This window comes from Microcaecilia unicolor, chromosome 7 (assembly GCF_901765095.1).
Source record: "Microcaecilia unicolor chromosome 7, aMicUni1.1, whole genome shotgun sequence".
NCBI classification, from domain to species: domain Eukaryota; kingdom Metazoa; phylum Chordata; class Amphibia; order Gymnophiona; family Siphonopidae; genus Microcaecilia; species Microcaecilia unicolor.
The window spans coordinates 139,238,483-139,256,249 of NC_044037.1; the positions used below are offsets into that span (position 1 = coordinate 139,238,483).

General features: G+C 48.1%; 1 protein-coding gene across 1 annotated transcript in view; it reads right to left on the reverse strand.

Moving 5' to 3' along the window:
- The window catches only part of TRPM8 (transient receptor potential cation channel subfamily M member 8), a 1,843,971-nt gene that overhangs the window by 1,026,737 nt on the left and 799,467 nt on the right, over window positions 1–17,767 (reverse strand). Inside the window, 1 exon segment of the mRNA XM_030210821.1 lies at window positions 3,698–3,800. Within this exon segment, the coding sequence (XP_030066681.1) occupies window positions 3,698–3,800 (103 nt within the window).

Here is a 17,767-nt window from a genome sequence, read left to right on the forward strand (position 1 = left end):
AAAGCTTTTGACAGGGTGGAATGGGTGTTCATGCATTGTGTTTTACTTCAAATGGGGTTTAGCCTGAATTTCTGTGCCTGGATATTGGTCTTGTATTCAGATCAATTCCATCTTTATAGAGGAATAAGGCAGGGTTGTCCCCTCTCCCCGCCCCCCCCCCTGCTGTTTGCCCTAGTGATAGAGTCCTTGGCTGCGAAGATACAAGCTAACCCACTAGTCATAGGGATTCAGGGGTGGGGGGAAGAGTTTAAAATATTGCTTTTTGTGGATGATATTTTACTGACAGTGAGTGAGCCTTTGACATCCTTGCCAACTATAGTCTCTGAACTAGACCACTATGGACAATTATCGGGGTTCAAAATGAATGCTGGAAAATCTGAGTTGTTAAATATTACTCTACTGACCAGGTTTCTCAGCTACAGCGGAAACTCCCTTTTGGCTGATTTGTATAAGCTAAATTATGGTAGATTACTTCCTAACCTATTTTTCAAGCTGGATTGTTGGCATTGGATGCACCACTCATGGCTAGGCACTGTGAAAGTCAGCAAAATGGTAATTCTCCCTAAGGTACTGTATTATTTCAAACTTTGCCTATTCAGATTCCTGATGCTCAACTAAAATTGCTGCATAAAAGACTGTTTCTTACATCTGGAGGAGGTGTCCACCTCGAGTGTCTTGACGGGGTTATACATATGAAATCCTCCAGTTGAGGGTTGAGAATTCCTTCCTTTAGGAGATACTTTTATGCTGCTCAATTGAGATGCCTCCTGGACTGGTATAATAGATCTCCCAAAGCTTGGGAACAAATTGAACACTTTTTACTATGGGATACTAACTGGTCCAATTTAATTTGGTGGCTGGGGATGCATCAAATTTTGCCAATGGGACTGCTCCCTTCCCTACAGCTTCTGTTGCATGTTTGCCGTACAGTATTGAGGGTACTCTTGAAGGGAAAATTGATATCTAGAATGGCCCCTTTGTCCACTCTGGGGCTTTATGCTCCTATGTTGGACTCTCGGTTCCTAGATTCTTGGCAGTAGAAGGGCATTCTTACAGTGTATCAGCTTTATTAGGGGAGAGTGCTTCTGTCTTTCTCTCAATTGGCACAGCATTATCATCTCCCCTCTTATGATTTTTATTTTTATCTACAGCTACAACATTTGCTTGCTGAGATGCCACTTAGGGGTTGGATGGATTCATCTTTGACTCCTTTTGAAGAGATGTTAGAATTAGGATTGGCACAAAAAAAAAACATATCTCAACTCTATACTTTGTTGGTGGAGTCGGAATCATATAGGCTAGCTTATATTGCCCAATGGGAGAAAGAAGAATGAGTCCTTATCAGTTAAGGTGTGAGACTCCATTTACTCATCAGCCAATCTTGTTGAAAATGGTCTTAAGTTACTCTACAGATTGTATTTTTGTCCTACTAAACTCTACCATATTTCCACAACATACTCAAGACTCTGCTGGAGAAACCAGATCCTTTTTTCACATATGGTGGTCTTGCAAGATCATCCAGCAATTTGGGGAGGAGTGGCACTACCTCTTTTCTCGTATTTTCTAGACCACCAGACCTCTAGATCCCAAAGTTTTCCTCCTCTAGTACTGTATGGATTATATCTCTCAAGTCATTACACATGTTCGTTTCCCCTATTTGGCAGTGCTGTGGAGGGAAGTGGCCAGGTGGTGCAATATGAGTGGGGTCCCTTCAGTGTCAACCTTGAGTCCAAAATTGTGGCAAGCATACTATTGTAGCCTACTCATGATGCAGAAACAGAGACGTAAAGCTCGGTTTGAAAAAATATGGAAACCCTTTCTTCTTTGGTATGAGTCTGATCAGGTGCAGACAACAGTGATGATCATTGATAAGTATATCTGAGCTCCTTGCAGTAGCTTTACATTATTATGATCTAACTGTCTCTTTGTGGATGAAGCATTAGTTCTTCTATGTATGGGTTTTTTTAGATGAATAATGGGAGGACTTCACCTTTACATGAAAAATTACTATTAAAATTTGTATACAAACAGCAGAATGTTTGCTGCATGTTATGGTTATAAGGATATCAACTTTGCTTCATGATGCTAAACTTCCCAGAATCTTCACAAGGAGGCAACTCTAACAAAAAAAATAGCTCCCTTTACTCCTATCAATACGGTCTGTACATGACATGGGAGCAAAGAAAAATGAACCAAGAAATACAATAATCTACCTCCCCTTGTCCTTTCTTTGGAGAGAAGTCTCAATGGACTTTGCATATATCTAAACTTTTCCACAATATGATTGATATACCTGGAGAAAGTTTTTTGGTGCAAAACAGTTGTTGGAATTAAAAATTTTGACCTGTTAAGATCTCTTTCCAGCAAGTTTTGCTAGCTCTGGCTATGACTCTAATCACTTGTCTTCACATATCTCATGGGCAAATGCATTTCAGCTAAAACTCAATAAAGAAAAAACACATTGTCTCATCCTCTCATCCCAACACAGCGCGGACAACCACGCAACTATCAACAACTCAGACTACACCCTCCCTATCTCAGACAGCCTGAAAATCCTTGGCGTTACAATAGACCGTAACTTAATGCTAGAGAGCCAAGTGGCATCCACAACTAAGAAAATGTTCCACTCAATGTGGAAACTCAAACGCCTGAAACAATTCTTCCCGTGGGTTACATTTCGCAACCTAGTACAATCAATGGTACTATGCCACTTAGATTACTGCAATGGAATTTATGTGGGATGCAAGGAACAGACCTTAAAGAAGCTCCAGACCGTTAGGCTTATATTTGGAAAAACGCAATATGAAAGCGCAAAACCCCTCTGCAAAAAACTACACTGGCTCCCAATCAAAGAACGTATTACCTTCAAAATCTGCAGCATGGTTCACAAAATAATCTACGGTGAAGCCCCTGGATACATGACAAACTTGATCGACTTACCAACAAGAAACACACCAAAATCATCTCGAACATATCTAAGTCTGCACTGCCCAAGCTGCAAAGGCCTCAAATACTAATCAACTTACGCATCCAGCTTTTCCTACATAAGCACACAACTCTGGAACACACTACCAAAAGCCTTGAAAATGACGCACGACCACCTAATCTTCCGGAAATCATTAAAAACTAACCTATTCAAAAAGGCATACCCTGCCGATCCAACCTAAATGCCTGATCTCTGCGACACATCAAAATTAAAGTACGTAATGGACATAATTCAACCCCTCCGCTGCACATTTCCCTAAATGTGACTGCGACACACGAACCTTATCCTACCACAATATCACTCTATATTTGTTCTCACCGGAGATGGCAGCGCCTCCTGGTACTATGTAAACCACATTGAGCCTACAAATATGTGGGAAAATGTAGGATACAAATGCAACAAATAAATAAATAAATAAATAAATAAATAAATAAATATCTAACAGCAATTTAATAACAGTAATTATATTAATGAGTGGAGGAATAGACTAATGGTTAGTGCAGTGGACTTTGATTCTGGTGACCTGGGTTCAATTCCTACTGCAGCTTCTCGTGACCTTAGCCAAGTCACTTAACCCTCCATTTCCCCAGGTACAAAAACTTAGAGTGTGAGCCCTCTAGGACAGAAAAAGTACTTTCATATAATGTGTACAGCACTGCACAAATCTAGTAACATTGTAGAAATGATTAGTAATAGTATAATCATTTTTACCTTTGTACAAGCCATATGAAATGGCATTGCTCACCATCTCATCCCCTGCTTCTTCAATTTTGATAACTGTCAACAGGTGCAGGTTGTCCATAATTTCTTTGATCTATAAATTAAAATCAAGTATTCAGGTAAACTAAATAAACAGGAAATTCAGTTCCATACTAGCCACCTTGCAATTCCTTCAAGATATTTTGGTCCTTAATGAATTTAATAAAATATCTTTCTTCTTCCTGTTATTATTATAAATACCTTCAGGTCCGTACTAACAGATCCATGGTTTACTGTGGGTCAGATACCATCTACCTTGCAGCTTTTGATTCCCTATATTCCCACATGATCTTTCCAGTCATCGCAACAACATTGTTTAATGGTACCTTCTTTTTACTATATCAGACCAGACACTATCCATACTTGAATCTACAGTGTAATGGTTCCCACTTTATGGAATTCCTTACCCTTATCATTAAGAACAGAACTCTCTCATTCTATATTCAAATCAGAGCTAAAAATATTTTTATTTTGAGATAATTTTTCTACCTTTGTATCACTGTTGTCTCGGCATCCCCCCCCCCCCCCTTTTGTCCTCGAGGTCCAGGGTGCCAATTACCAGTAGTCTAGCCTAGTTACCTAATTGCTGCTTCAATCCATTTCTACGCCTCTCTTTTCTTCCTTGCCTGCCTCCTTCATCTTTCACTCTCCTCTTCCCTGCTCTCCTAAATTCTTATTCTGTTTCTTTCCTATCATTAATTGTAGTTCCTTTCACTCCCTTACTTATGATTTTGGATTACTGTAAATTGCTCAGATAGTGCGTTCCAGGGCACCATTATCATCAAGACTAAGTAAACTTGAACTTGAACCTTACCCTGCACCAGCAGCTTCTTTTCTCCACTTTTCATGTCTGCATTTTCAAGGCTCAAGAGAGGCTATATTTATCTTTTCATGACTCCTTTTCAGTGGGGCTTGCATCTAAGTAACAACCTGACCTAATTAATGAATCTGCTCTAGACCCCTTTCTTTAGGAGAACCACTGCAACTGGGAAATACAAAGTAAATATTCATTAAAAAATAATTTTATTCACACCATTCATATAAATATACATAAATATCAAAACATATAAAAACATAACATATATAAAATACAATAGGTTGCCGGAAATCCAGAGAGGTATTGCCACTTAGCAAAATGAATGTCCACTATTTAATTATTATTACACTATGGCCCAGATGCACTAAACTTTAACGACCCTTTAACGAAGAAATTTTCAACCGTAGCATGCATTAAAGGTGATTTTCCGACGACGCTAAAAGCTAATGAAAACGGAATGCAAACGAGTCACTTCCAATTGTAATGTGGACAATTCGTAATGCACTAACCATACCGACGATTGCACCGAATCAGTTACCGCGATATATTTAACGTGAAGTCAGACCTGTCGTTAAGGCCTGAGCTGTCATATAGACACTGCTCCCCGCTTCTCCCTGCAGCATAAAAATCCAAGCTGGCACATTTGAAAATATAAATAACCGACACAAACACGTGGCTCCCCGCTTCCCCCTGCTTAAAATATAAAATCAAACCAAAAATAAAAAAAGGATCAGGTGGGGGCAAAGGCGCTCGTCAGGAGCGTCCTGTATGGACGGCCTGGCCCCCCCCCCCCCAAGGTCGCCGCTGCTCCCCGCTTCCCCCTGTATTAAATAAAAAATCAAACCAAAAATCAAAAGTTTAGCAGCCCCGGCCCCCCTCCCTTCCTGTCTCTCTCTTTCTCCTTCTCCCACAGCTCCGCCTCCCGCCATCCTCCGCCCCCTGAGGTCATCGCCGCCGCTCCCCCTCCTCCACGGATCCCCTCCCTCCACCTTACCGGGCCCGCGCAGCGCCTCTCACTGTGTGAAGATGGCCACCCCATCTGTGTGAAGGCGCTGAGCAGGCAAGAAGATCATCTGATCGCTGCGAGTCCTCAGGAGGACGTCTCTCCTTCCCTGACCTGGGCCTGCCCCTTCTAGGGCCGATTACTGACAGGGATTACAACAGTTTAACGAATCTGTAATGCATTGTAGTTTACAATACCGCACCGAACATGTGCGACTTGTTTTTTTGGTGCATCCTTCGTTTTTTTCTAATTCGGTAAGCACTTTTACGTTTTAGATTTTTTTACGTATGGTTGATGCATCTGGGCCTATGTGTCATGTTCCCTGTTTACGCAAGGTATGGGCATCTGAGGATATGGCGGCCATCTTGGACTTGGGCATCTCCAGGATAGGGCGGCCATCTCAGAGGTGGGCGATTTAGGATGGGGAGGCCATCTTAAGTACATAAGTAATGCCATACTGGGAAAAGACCAAGGGTCCATCGAGCCCAGCATCTTGTCCATGACAGCGGCCAATCCAGGCCAAGGGCACCTGGCAAGCTTCCCAAACGTACAAACATTCTATACATGTTATTCCTGGGATTTTGGATTTTTCCAAGTCCGTTTAGTAGCGGTTTATGGACTCGTCCTTTAGGAAACCATCCAATCCCTTTTTAAAGCGAATGCTACATACCTGTAGAAGGTATTCTCCGAGGACAGCAGGCTGATTGTTCTCACTGATGATGGGTGACGTCCACGGCAGCCCCTCCAATCGGAAACTTCACTAGCAAAGGCCTTTGCTAGTCCTCGCGCACCCATGCGCACCGCGCATGCGCGGCCGTCTTCCCGCCCGAACCGGCTCGTGTTCGTCAGTCCCATATGTAGCAAGACAAGACAAGGGAAGACACAACTCCAAAGGGGAGGCGGGCGGGTTTGTGAGAACAATCAGCCTGCTGTCCTCTGAGAATACCTTCTACAGGTATGTAGCATTCACTTTCTCCGAGGACAAGCAGGCTGCTTGTTCTCACTGATGGGGTATCCCTAGCCCCCAGGCTCACTCAAAACAACAAACATGGTCAATTGGGCCTCGCAACGGCGAGGACATAACTGAGATTGACCTAACAACTTATCCAACTAACAGAGAGTGTAGCCTGGAACAGAATAAAACATGGGCCTAGGGGGGTGGAGTTGGATTCTAAACCCCGAACAGATTCTGAAGCACTGACTGCCCGAACCGACTGTCGCGTCAGGAATCCTGCTGCAGGCAGTAATGAGATGTGAATGTGTGGACAGATGACCACGTCGCAGCTTTGCAAATCTCTTCAATAGTGGCTGACTTCAAGTGGGCTACCGACGCTGCCATGGCTCTAACATTATGAGCCGTGACATGACCCTCAAGAGCCAGCCCAGCCTGGGCGTAAGTGAAGGAAATGCAATCTGCTAGCCAATTGGATATGGTGCGTTTCCCCACAGCCACTCCCCTCCTGTTGGGATCAAAAGAAACAAACAATTGGGCGGACTGTCTGTTGGGCTGTGTCCGCTACAGATAGAAGGCCAATGCTCTCTTGCAGTCCAATGTGTGCAGCTGACGTTCAGCAGGGCAGGAATGAGGACGGGGAAAGAATGTTGGCAAGACAATTGACTGGTTCAGATGGAACTCCGACACAACCTTTGGCAAGAACTTAGGGTGAGTGCGGAGGACTACTCTGTTATGATGAAATTTGGTGTAAGGGGCCTGGGCTACCAGGGCCTGAAGCTCACTGACTCTACGAGCTGAAGTAACTGCCACCAAGAAAATGACCTTCCAGGTCAAGTACTTCAGATGGCAGGAGTTCAGTGGCTCAAACGGAGGTTTCATCAGCTGGGTGAGAACGACATTGAGATCCCATGACACTGTAGGAGGTTTGACAGGGGGCTTTGACAAAAGCAAACCTCTCATGAAGCGAACAACTAAAGGCTGTCCTGAGATCGGCTTACCTTCCACACGGTAATGGTATGCACTGATTGCACTAAGGTGAACCCTTACAGAGTTGGTCTTGAGACCAGACTCAGACAAGTGCAGAAGGTATTCAAGCAGGGTCTGTGTAGGACAACAGCGAGGATCTAGGGCCTTGCTGTCACACCAGACGGCAAACCTCCTCCATAGAAAGAAGTAACTCCTCTTAGTAGAATCTTTCCTGGAAGCAAGCAAGATGCGGGAGACACCCTCTGACAAACCCAAAGAGGCAAAGTCTACACTCTCAACATCCAGGCCGTGAGAGCCAGAGACTGGAGGTTGGGATGCAGAAGCGCCCCTTCGTCCTGTGTGATGAGGGTCGGAAAACACTCCAATCTCCACGGTTCTTCGGAGGATAACTCCAGAAGAAGAGGGAACCAGATCTGACGCAGCCAAAAAGGAGCGATCAGAATCATGGTGCCTCGGTCTTGCTTGAGTTTCAACAAAGTCTTCCTCACCAGAGGTATGGGAGGATAAGCATACAGCAGACCTTCCCCCCAGTCCAGGAGGAAGGCATCCGATGCCAGTCTGCCGTGGGCCTGAAGCCTGGAACAGAACTGAGGGACTTGTGGTTGGCTCGAGATGCAAAGAATTCTACCAAGGGGGTGCCCCACACCTGGAAGATCTGTCGCACTACATGGGAATTGAGCGACCACTCGTGAGGTTGCATAATCCTGCTCAACCTGTCGGCCAGACTGTTGTTTACGCCTGCCAGATAAGTGGCTTGGAGCACCATGCCGTGACGGCGAGCCCAGAGCCACATGCTGACGGCTTCCTGACACAGGGGGCGAGATCCGGTGCCCCCCTGCTTGTTGATGTAATACATGGCAACCTGGTTGTCTGTCTGAATTTGGATAATTTGGTGGGACAGCCGATCTCTGAAAGCCTTCAGAGCGTTCCAGACCGCTCGTAACTCCAGGAGATTGATCTGCAGATCGCGTTCCTGGAGGGACCAGCTTCCCTGGGTGTGAAGCCCATCGACATGAGCTCCCCACCCCAGGAGAGACGCATCCGTAGTCAGCACTTTTTGTGGCTGAGGAATTTGGAAAGGACGTCCCAGAGTCAAATTGAACCAAATTGTCCACCAATACAGGGATTTGAGAAAACTCGTGGACAGGTGGATCACGTCTTCTAGATCCCCAGCAGCCTGAAACCACTGGGAAGCTAGGGTCCATTGAGCAGATCGCATGTGAAGGCGGGCCATGGGAGTCACATGAACTGTGGAGGCCATGTGGCCCAACAATCTCAACATCTGCCAAGCTGTGATCTGCTGGGACGCTCGCACCCGCGAGACGAGGGACAACAAGGTGTTGGCTCTTGCCTCTGGGAGATAGGCATGAGCCGTCCGAGAGTCCAGCACAGCTCCTATGAATTCGAGTCTCTGCACTGGGAGAAGATGGGACTTTGGATAATTTATCACAAACCCCAGTAGCTCCAGGAGGCGAATAGTCATCTGCATGGACTGCAGAGCTCCTGCCTCGGATGTGTTCTTTACCAGCCAATCGTCGAGATAGGGGAACACGTGCACTCCCAGCCTGCGAAGCGCCACTGCTACTACAGCCAAGCACTTCGTGAACACTCTGGGCGCAGAGGCGAGCCCAAAGGGTAGCACACAGTACTGGAAGTGATGTGTGCCCAGCTGAAATCGCAGATACTGTCTGTGAGCTGGCAGTATCGGGATGTGCATGTAGGCGTCCTTCAAGTCCAGAGAGCATAGCCAGTCGTTTTCCTGAATCATGGGAAGAAGGGTGCTCAGGGAAAGCATCCTGAACTTTTCCTTGACTAGATATTTGTTCAGGGCCCTTAGGTCTAGGATGGGATGCATCCCCCCCTGTTTTCTTTTCCACAAGGAAGTACCTGGAATAGAATCCCAGCCCTTCTTGCCCGGATGGCACGGGCTCGACCGCATTGGCGCTGAGAAGGGCGGAGAGTTTCTCTGCAAGTACCTGCTTGTGCTGGAAGCTGTAAGACTGAGCTCCTGGTGGGCAATTTGGAGGTTTGGAGGCCAAATTGAGGGTGTATCCTTGCCGGACTATTTGAAGAACCCACTGAAATTGGGTGGCGGAGCAGTTGGGGGGAAGAGGGGGTGGTGGTTGGGAGGCGAGGATAGGGGAGGGCAGACTTATACGGTCTGTACCAGAGCCGGTGATGGGAGGCGGGACTGGTGGTTGGGAGGCGGGAAATACTGCTGGGCAGACTTACAGTGGTGGAAATAAGTATTTGATCCCTTGCTGATTTTGTAAGTTTGCCCACTGACAAAGACATGAGCAGCCCATAATTGAAGGGTAGGTTATTGGTAACAGTGAGAGATAGCACATCACAAATTAAATCCGGAAAATCACATTGTGGAAAGTATATGAATTTATTTGCATTCTGCAGAGGGAAATAAGTATTTAATCCCTCTGGCAAACAAGACCTAATACTTGGTGGCAAAACCCTTGTTGGCAAGCACAGCGGTCAGACGTCTTCTGTAGTTGATGATGAGGTTTGCACACATGTCAGGAGGAATTTTGGTCCACTCCTCTTTGCAGATCATCTCTAAATCATTAAGAGTTCTGGGCTGTCGCTTGGCAACTCGCAGCTTCAGCTCCCTCCATAAGTTTTCAATGGGATTAAGGTCTGGTGACTGGCTAGGCCACTCCATGACCCTAATGTGCTTCTTCCTGAGCCACTCCTTTGTTGCCTTGGCTGTATGTTTTGGGTCATTGTCGTGCTGGAAGACCCAGCCACGACCCATTTTTAAGGCCCTGGCGGAGGGAAGGAGGTTGTCACTCAGAATTGTACGGTACATGGCCCCATCCATTCTCCCATTGATGCGGTGAAGTAGTCCTGTGCCCTTAGCAGAGAAACACCCCCAAAACATAACATTTCCACCTCCATGCTTGACAGTGGGGACGGTGTTCTTTGGGTCATAGGCAGCATTTCTCTTCCTCCAAACACGGCGAGTTGAGTTCATGCCAAAGAGCTCAATTTTTGTCTCATCTGACCACAGCACCTTCTCCCAATCACTCTCGGCATCATCCAGGTGTTCACTGGCAAACTTCAGACGGGCCGTCACATGTGCCTTCCGGAGCAGGGGGACCTTGCGGGCACTGTAGGATTGCAATCCGTTATGTCGTAATGTGTTACCAATGGTTTTCGTGGTGACAGTGGTCCCAGCTGCCTTGAGATCATTGACAAGTTCCCCCCTTGTAGTTGTAGGCTGATTTCTAACCTTCCTCATGATCAAGGATACCCCACGAGGTGAGATTTTGCGTGGAGCCCCAGATCTTTGTCGATTGACAGTCATTTTGTACTTCTTCCATTTTCTTACTATGGCACCAACAGTTGTCTCCTTCTCGCCCAGCGTCTTACTGATGGTTTTGTAGCCCATTCCAGCCTTGTGCAGGTGTATGATCTTGTCCCTGACATCCTTAGACAGCTCCTTGCTCTTGGCCATTTTGTAGAGGTTAGAGTCTGACTGATTCACTGAGTCTGTGGACAGGTGTCTTTCATACAGGTGACCATTGCCGACAGCTGTCTGTCATGCAGGTAACGAGTTGATTTGGAGCATCTACCTGGTCTGTAGGGGCCAGATCTCTTACTGGTTGGTGGGGGATCAAATACTTATTTCCCTCTGCAGAATGCAAATAAATTCATATACTTTCCACAATGTGATTTTCCGTATTTAATTTGTGATGTGCTATCTCTCACTGTTACCAATAACCTACCCTTCAATTATGGGCTGCTCATGTCTTTGTCAGTGGGCAAACTTACAAAATCAGCAAGGGATCAAATACTTATTTCCCCCACTGTATATGGTCTGTGCCCTGAAAAGGACAGGTACAAATTCAAGGTAAGGTATACACATATGAGTTTGTCTTGGGCAGACTGGATGGACCATGCAGGTCTTTTTCTGCCGTCATCTACTATGTTACTATGATCGGAGGTTATGAGAGGCCACCTTTGGTGAAAAACTTTCAACCTCCCCCCGACCGGCAGATCGCCCGGCACTGACACGTTGATGGCGGCTATGCTCTGCTGGAGCCAGTCAAAAGCTCGCCTCTTGCTTTTGCTGGGGAGCCGAGGGGCCTTGCTGAGGCGCACGCTGCTCACGAGAGCGAGCGCGCTGGGGCTTAGCCTGGGCCGCAGGCTGTCGGGAAGGAGGATTGTACCTACGCTTACCAGAAGAGTAGGGAACAGTCTTCCTTCCCCCATAAAAACATCTACCTGTGGAGGTAGAAGCTGAAGGCTGCCGGCGGGAGAACTAGTCGAAAGTGGTATCCCGCTGGTGGAGCTGCTCTACCACCTGTTCGACCTTCTCTCCAAAAATATTGTCCGCAGGGCAAGGCGAGTCCACAATCCGCTGCTGGATCCTATTCTCCAGGTCGGAGGCACGCAGCCATGAGAGTCTGCGCATCATCACACCTTGAGCAGCGGCCCTGGACGCAACATCAAAGGTATCATATACCCCTCTGGCCAGGAATTTTCTGCACGCCTTCAGCTGCCTGACCACCTCCTGAAATGGCTTGGCTTGCTCAGGAGGGAGCTTGTCCACCAAGCCCGCCAACTGCCACACATTGTTCCGCATGTGTATGCTCGTGTAGAGCTGGTAAGACTGAATTTTGGCCACGAGCATAGAGGAATGGTAGGCCTTCCTCCCAAAGGAATCTAAGGTTCTAGAGTCTTTGCCCGGGGGTGCCGAAGCATGCTCCCTAGAACTCTTAGCCTTCTTTAGGGCCAAATCCACAACTCCAGAGTCGTGAGGCAACTGAGTGCGCATCAGCTCTGGGTCCCCATGGATCCGGTACTGGGACTCGATCTTCTTGGGAATGTGGGGATTACTTAGAGGCTTGGTCCAGTTCGCCAGCAATGTCTTTTTTAGGACATGATGCATGGGTACTGTGGACGCTTCCTTAGGTGGAGAAGGATAGTCCAGGAGCTCAAACATTTTAGCCCTGGGCTCATCCTCCACAACCACAGGGAAGGGGATGGCCGTAGACATCTCCCGGACAAAGGCCGCAAAAGACAGACTCTCGGGAGGAGAAAGCTGCCTTTCAGGGGAGGGAGTGGGATCAGAAGGAAGGCCATCAGACTCCTCGTCAGAGAAATATCTGATGTCCTCCTCCTCCCATGAGGCCTCACCATCGGTATCAGACACAAGTTCATGAACCTGTGTCTGAAGCCGTGCCTGGCTCGACTCCGTGGAAACACAGCCACGGTGTGAGCGTCGAGAGGTAGACTCCCTCGCCCGCACCGGCGAAGCTCCCTCCGCCGACGTCGTCGGAGAGCCTTCCTGGGAGGCGACCGCAGTCGGTACCGCAAGCGGCACCGATGTCGGAGACCTCACCCCGGACAAGGGGCCAGCCGGCGCCTCACTCGACGGTACCGGTGGCACAAGCACCCCCGGTACCGGAGGGGAAGGGCGCAACAGCTCTCCCAGGATCTCTGGGAGAACGGCCCGGAGACTCTCGTGCAGGGCAGCTGTGGAGAAAGACATGGAAGCCGATGCAGGTGTCAAAGTCAGAGTCTGTTCCGGGCGTGGAGGCTGTTCCGGGCTGTCCAAGGTGGAGCGCATCGACACCTCCTGAACAGAGGGTGAGCGATCCTCCCGGTGCCGATGCCTACTGGGTGCCGACTCCCTCGGCGACCCAGAGCTCTCGGTACCGATGCGGGAAGGAGACCGGTGTCGATGCTTCTTTGACTTTTTCAAATGAAGCATGTCATCGGAACTTCCCGGTACCGACGAGGAGGACGTAGAATCCAACCATCGCTTCCTCGGGGCCGAGGCCGAAGAGGGTCGGTCTCGGGGGGGGGGGGGGGGGGGGCTGTACCGCAGGAGCCCTCAGGGTAGGGGGAGACTCACCCGAAGGCTCACCGCCACCAGCAGGGGAATGGACAGCCCTCACCTGCACTCCAGTCGAAGCACCACCGTCCGACGACATCAGCACTAGTGGAGGTCCCGGTACCACCGACGCCGACGCAGCCTTCCGATGTCTCGGCCCCGACGATGCAGAGGGTGGATGCCTCGATGCAATCGATACAGTCGCCGCCGAGGTCGGAGGTCTTGACGCTGTCGACGTCGATGCACTCGATACTCCCGGTGCAGATGCCGACGAAGAGCCCGAGAACAACACGTTCCACTGGGCCGATCTCGCTACCTGAGTCCTTTTTTGTAAAAGGGCGCAAAGACTACAGGCCTGCGGGCGGTGCCCAGCCCCCAGACACTGAAGACACGACGCGTGCCTATCAGTGAGCGAGATTACCCGGGCGCACTGGGTGCACTTCTTGAAGCCGCTGGGAGACTTCGATGACATGGGCGGAAAAATCACGCCGGCGAAATCGAAACTCGTAATTGCGGTAAGGCCCCAAAAAGAGGGGGAGAAAAAACTTGACCCGAGGCCTCAAAAGGGCCTACCCCGAAAACGAAAGAAAACTTAACGGGGCAAAAAACTGGAAATACGGGGAGGGGAAAAAGACCGAAAGGCCCTTCTCCGAAATCACTTTTTTAAAAAAATTTTTTTTAGAAGCGAAAAGTCAAAAAGACGCGCGAGGGTCAACTTAAGGGGTGCGAACGGCGCAAACACGACCGTACCGAGCGCGGACAAAAGAAGACTGACGAACTCGAGCCGGTTCGGGCGGGAAGACGGCCGCGCATGCGCGGTGCGCATGGGCGCGCGAGGACTAGCAAAGGCCTTTGCTAGTGAAGTTTCCGATTGGAGGGGCTGCCGTGGACGTCACCCATCATCAGTGAGAACAACCTCGGAGAAACTCTGCTAAGCTAAGCGCCTTCACCACATTTTCCGGCAATGAATTCCAGAGTTTAATTACACGTAAGGTGAAGAAAAATTTTCTCCGATTTGTTTTAAATTTACTACACTGTAGTTTAATCGCATGCCCCCTAGTCCTAGTATTTTTGGAAAGCGTGAACAGACGCTTCACATCCACCTGTTCCACTCCACTCATTATTTTATATACCTCAGCCGTCTCTTTTCCAAGTTGAATAGCCCTAGCCTCCTTAGTCTTTCTTCATAGGGAAGTCGTCCCATCCCCGCTATTATTTTAGTCGCCCTTCGCTGCACCTTTTCCAATTCTACTATATCTTTCTTGAGATGCGGCGACCAGAATTGAACACAATACTCAAGGTGCGGTCGCACCATGGAGCGATACAACGGCATTATAACATCCTCACACCTGTTTTCCATACCTTTCCTAATAATACCCAACATTCTATTCGCTTTCCTAGCCGCCGCAGCACACTGAGCAGAAGGTTTCAGTGTGTTATCGACGACGACACCTAGATCCCTTTCTTGGTCCGTAACTCCTAACGTGGAACCTTGCATGACGTAGCTATAATTCGGGTTCTTTTTTCCCACATGCATCACCTTGCACTTGCTCACATTAAACGTCATCTGCCATTTAGCCGCCCAGTCTCCCAGTCTCGTAAGGTCCTCTTGTAATTTTTCACAATCCTGTCGCGAGTTAACGACTTTGAATAACTTTGTGTCATCAGCAAATTTAATTACCTCGCTAGTTACTCCCATCTCTAAATCATTTATAAATATATTAAAAAGCAGCGGTCCTAGCACAGACCCCTGAGGAACCCCACTAACTACCCTTCTCCATTGTGAATACTGCCCATTTAACCCCACTCTCTGTTTCCTATCCTTCAACCAGTTTTTAATCCACAATAGGACATTTCCTCCTATCCCATGACCCTCCAATTTCCTCTGTAGCCTTTCATGAGGTACCTTGTCAAACGCCTTTTGAAAATCCAGATACACAATATCAACCGGCTCCCCTTTGTCCACATGTTTGTTTACTCCTTCAAAGAATTGAAGTAAATTGGTCAGGCAAGATTTCCCCACACAAAAGCCGTGCTGACTCGGTCTCAGTAATCCATGTCCTCGGATGTGCTCTGTAATTTTGTTTTTAATAATAGCCTCTACCATTTTCCCCGGCACCGACGTCAGACTCACCGGTCTATAATTTTCCGGATCTCCCCTGGAGCCTTTTTAAAAAATGGGCGTTACATTTGCCACCCTCCAATCTTCCGGTACCATGCTCGATTTTAAGGATAAGTTGCATATCACTAGCAGTAGCTCTGCAAGCTCATTTTTCAGTTCTATCAGTACTTTAGGATGAATACCATCCGGTCCAGGAGATTTGCTACTCTTCAGTTTGCCGAACTGCCCCATTACGTCCTCCAGGTTTACCGTGAAGTCAGTAAGTTTCTCCGACTCGTCCGCTTGAAATACCATTTCCGACACCGGTATCCCACCCAAATCTTCCTCGGTGAAGACCGAAGCAAAGAATTCATTCAGTCTCTCCGCTACGTCTTTGTCTTCCTTGATCGCCCCTTTTACCCCTCGGTCATCCAGCGGCCCAACCGATTCTTTTGCCGGCTTCCTGCTTTTAATATACCGAAAAAAATTTTTACTATGTTTTTTAGCCTCTAATGCTATCTTTTTTTCGTAATCCCTCTTGGCCTTCTTTATCTGCGCTGTGCATTTGCTTTGACACTCCTTATGCTGCTTCTTGTTATTTTCAGACGGTTCCTTCTTCCATTTTCTGAAGGCATTTCTTTTAGCCCTAATAGCTTCCTTCAACTCACTTTTCAACCGGGTCGGTTGTCTTTTGGAGTTCCGTCTTTCTTTTCTAATTCGCGGAATATGTATGGCCTGGGCCTCCAGGATGGTATTTTTGAACAGCGTCCACGCCTGTTGTACAGTTTTTACTCTCTCAGTTGCCCCTCTAAGTTTTTTTTTTACCGTTCTTCTCATTTTATCATAGTCTCCTTTTTTAAAGTTAAACGCTAACGTATTTGACTTTCTGTGTACAGTTACTTCAAGGTCGATATCAAAACTGATCATATTATGGTCACTGTTATCAAGTGGCCCCAGTACCATAACGTCCCTCACCAGATCATGCGCTCCACTAAGGACCAAGTCTAGAATTTTTCCTTCTCTCGTCGGCTCCTGCACCAGTTGGAGCTGGCCAGCCTCAGGAAGGAAGCCCATATTTGGGCTTGAGGGCGTCTCCGGTGGGGGCAGCCATCTTGAAGACAGCTGTGCATGTTTGGGCTTAATTCCTGTTCTATTTAAAGCCCTGCCTCCAGTCCTTCCACGCTTCGGCTTCTATTCAGTTTCCTGGGTAGTTGAAGTGTTTCTGGTTTTGCTACTATTTGCTGCCTGGTATTGACCTCTGTCTGATCCTGGACTTGCTACTGTTTGTTGCCTGGTATTGACCTCTGCCTGATCCTGGACTTGCTACTGTTTGTTGCCTGGTATTGACCTCTGTCTGATCCTGGACTTGCTACTGTTTGTTGCCTGGTATTGACCTCTGCCTGATCCTGGACTTGCTACTGTTTGCTGCCTTGTACTGACCTCTGCCTGATTCTGGATTTGCTACTACTAGCTGCCTGGTATTGACCCCTGCCTGATTCTGGACTTGCTACTGTTTGCTGCCTGGTATTGATCTTTGCCTGTTCCTGGATCTGCTACTGCTTGCTGCCTGGCACGGACTACTGTTTCCTCCTGGTCCTGCTTTTGCCCATTGCTTGGCCGTTCCCCGTGGACTTTGTTCTGGATTCAGTTCTCTCTGCTGTGTGCTTCCCGCACCCCAGGGGAACGGAGGGGCACAGGGGGAACTCGGGGTTGGTCTACAGCCCGGTGAGGAATCCTCCTCCATCAGGCACAAGGGCTCATATCTCCACTGGGCGAGCCTGACAGAAAGCCGAAGCCATGAGCTCGTCGGACAAGTCCAAGATGGCCGAGTTGACCCGAATTGTACAACAGCAGCAAGGACAGCTGAACCAACTTTCCACAGCGCTGCAAAATGTCTGCTCCCAGATGCAGACAATACAGGCGGGCCGCCAGGTGGCTCTTAGCCCCCCGGAGCTCGGGGGGATCTCCCTTGGGACTCCGGCTGCCGGACCTACCAAGCTTTGATGGCACACCTTCTGCCTGCCAAGGTTTTATCAACCAATGCAGAATGCTATTTGAAATGCAGCCCCGGGCCTTTCCATCTGATCAAGTCAAAATCACATATATGATGACTCTCTTGTCTGGACCAGCTCTGGCATGGGCCACTCCTCTTTGGGAACAGAGAGATCCCCTGCTAACTAATTTCAACGAGTTCCTACGTCAATTCCGGATGATGTTCGACGTTCCCGGAAGACCATCCTCCACTGCTGGAGAGCTGTTGCCTTCCGGACTCTTGCTGCGGAACTTGGCTGGAACCAAGAAGCCT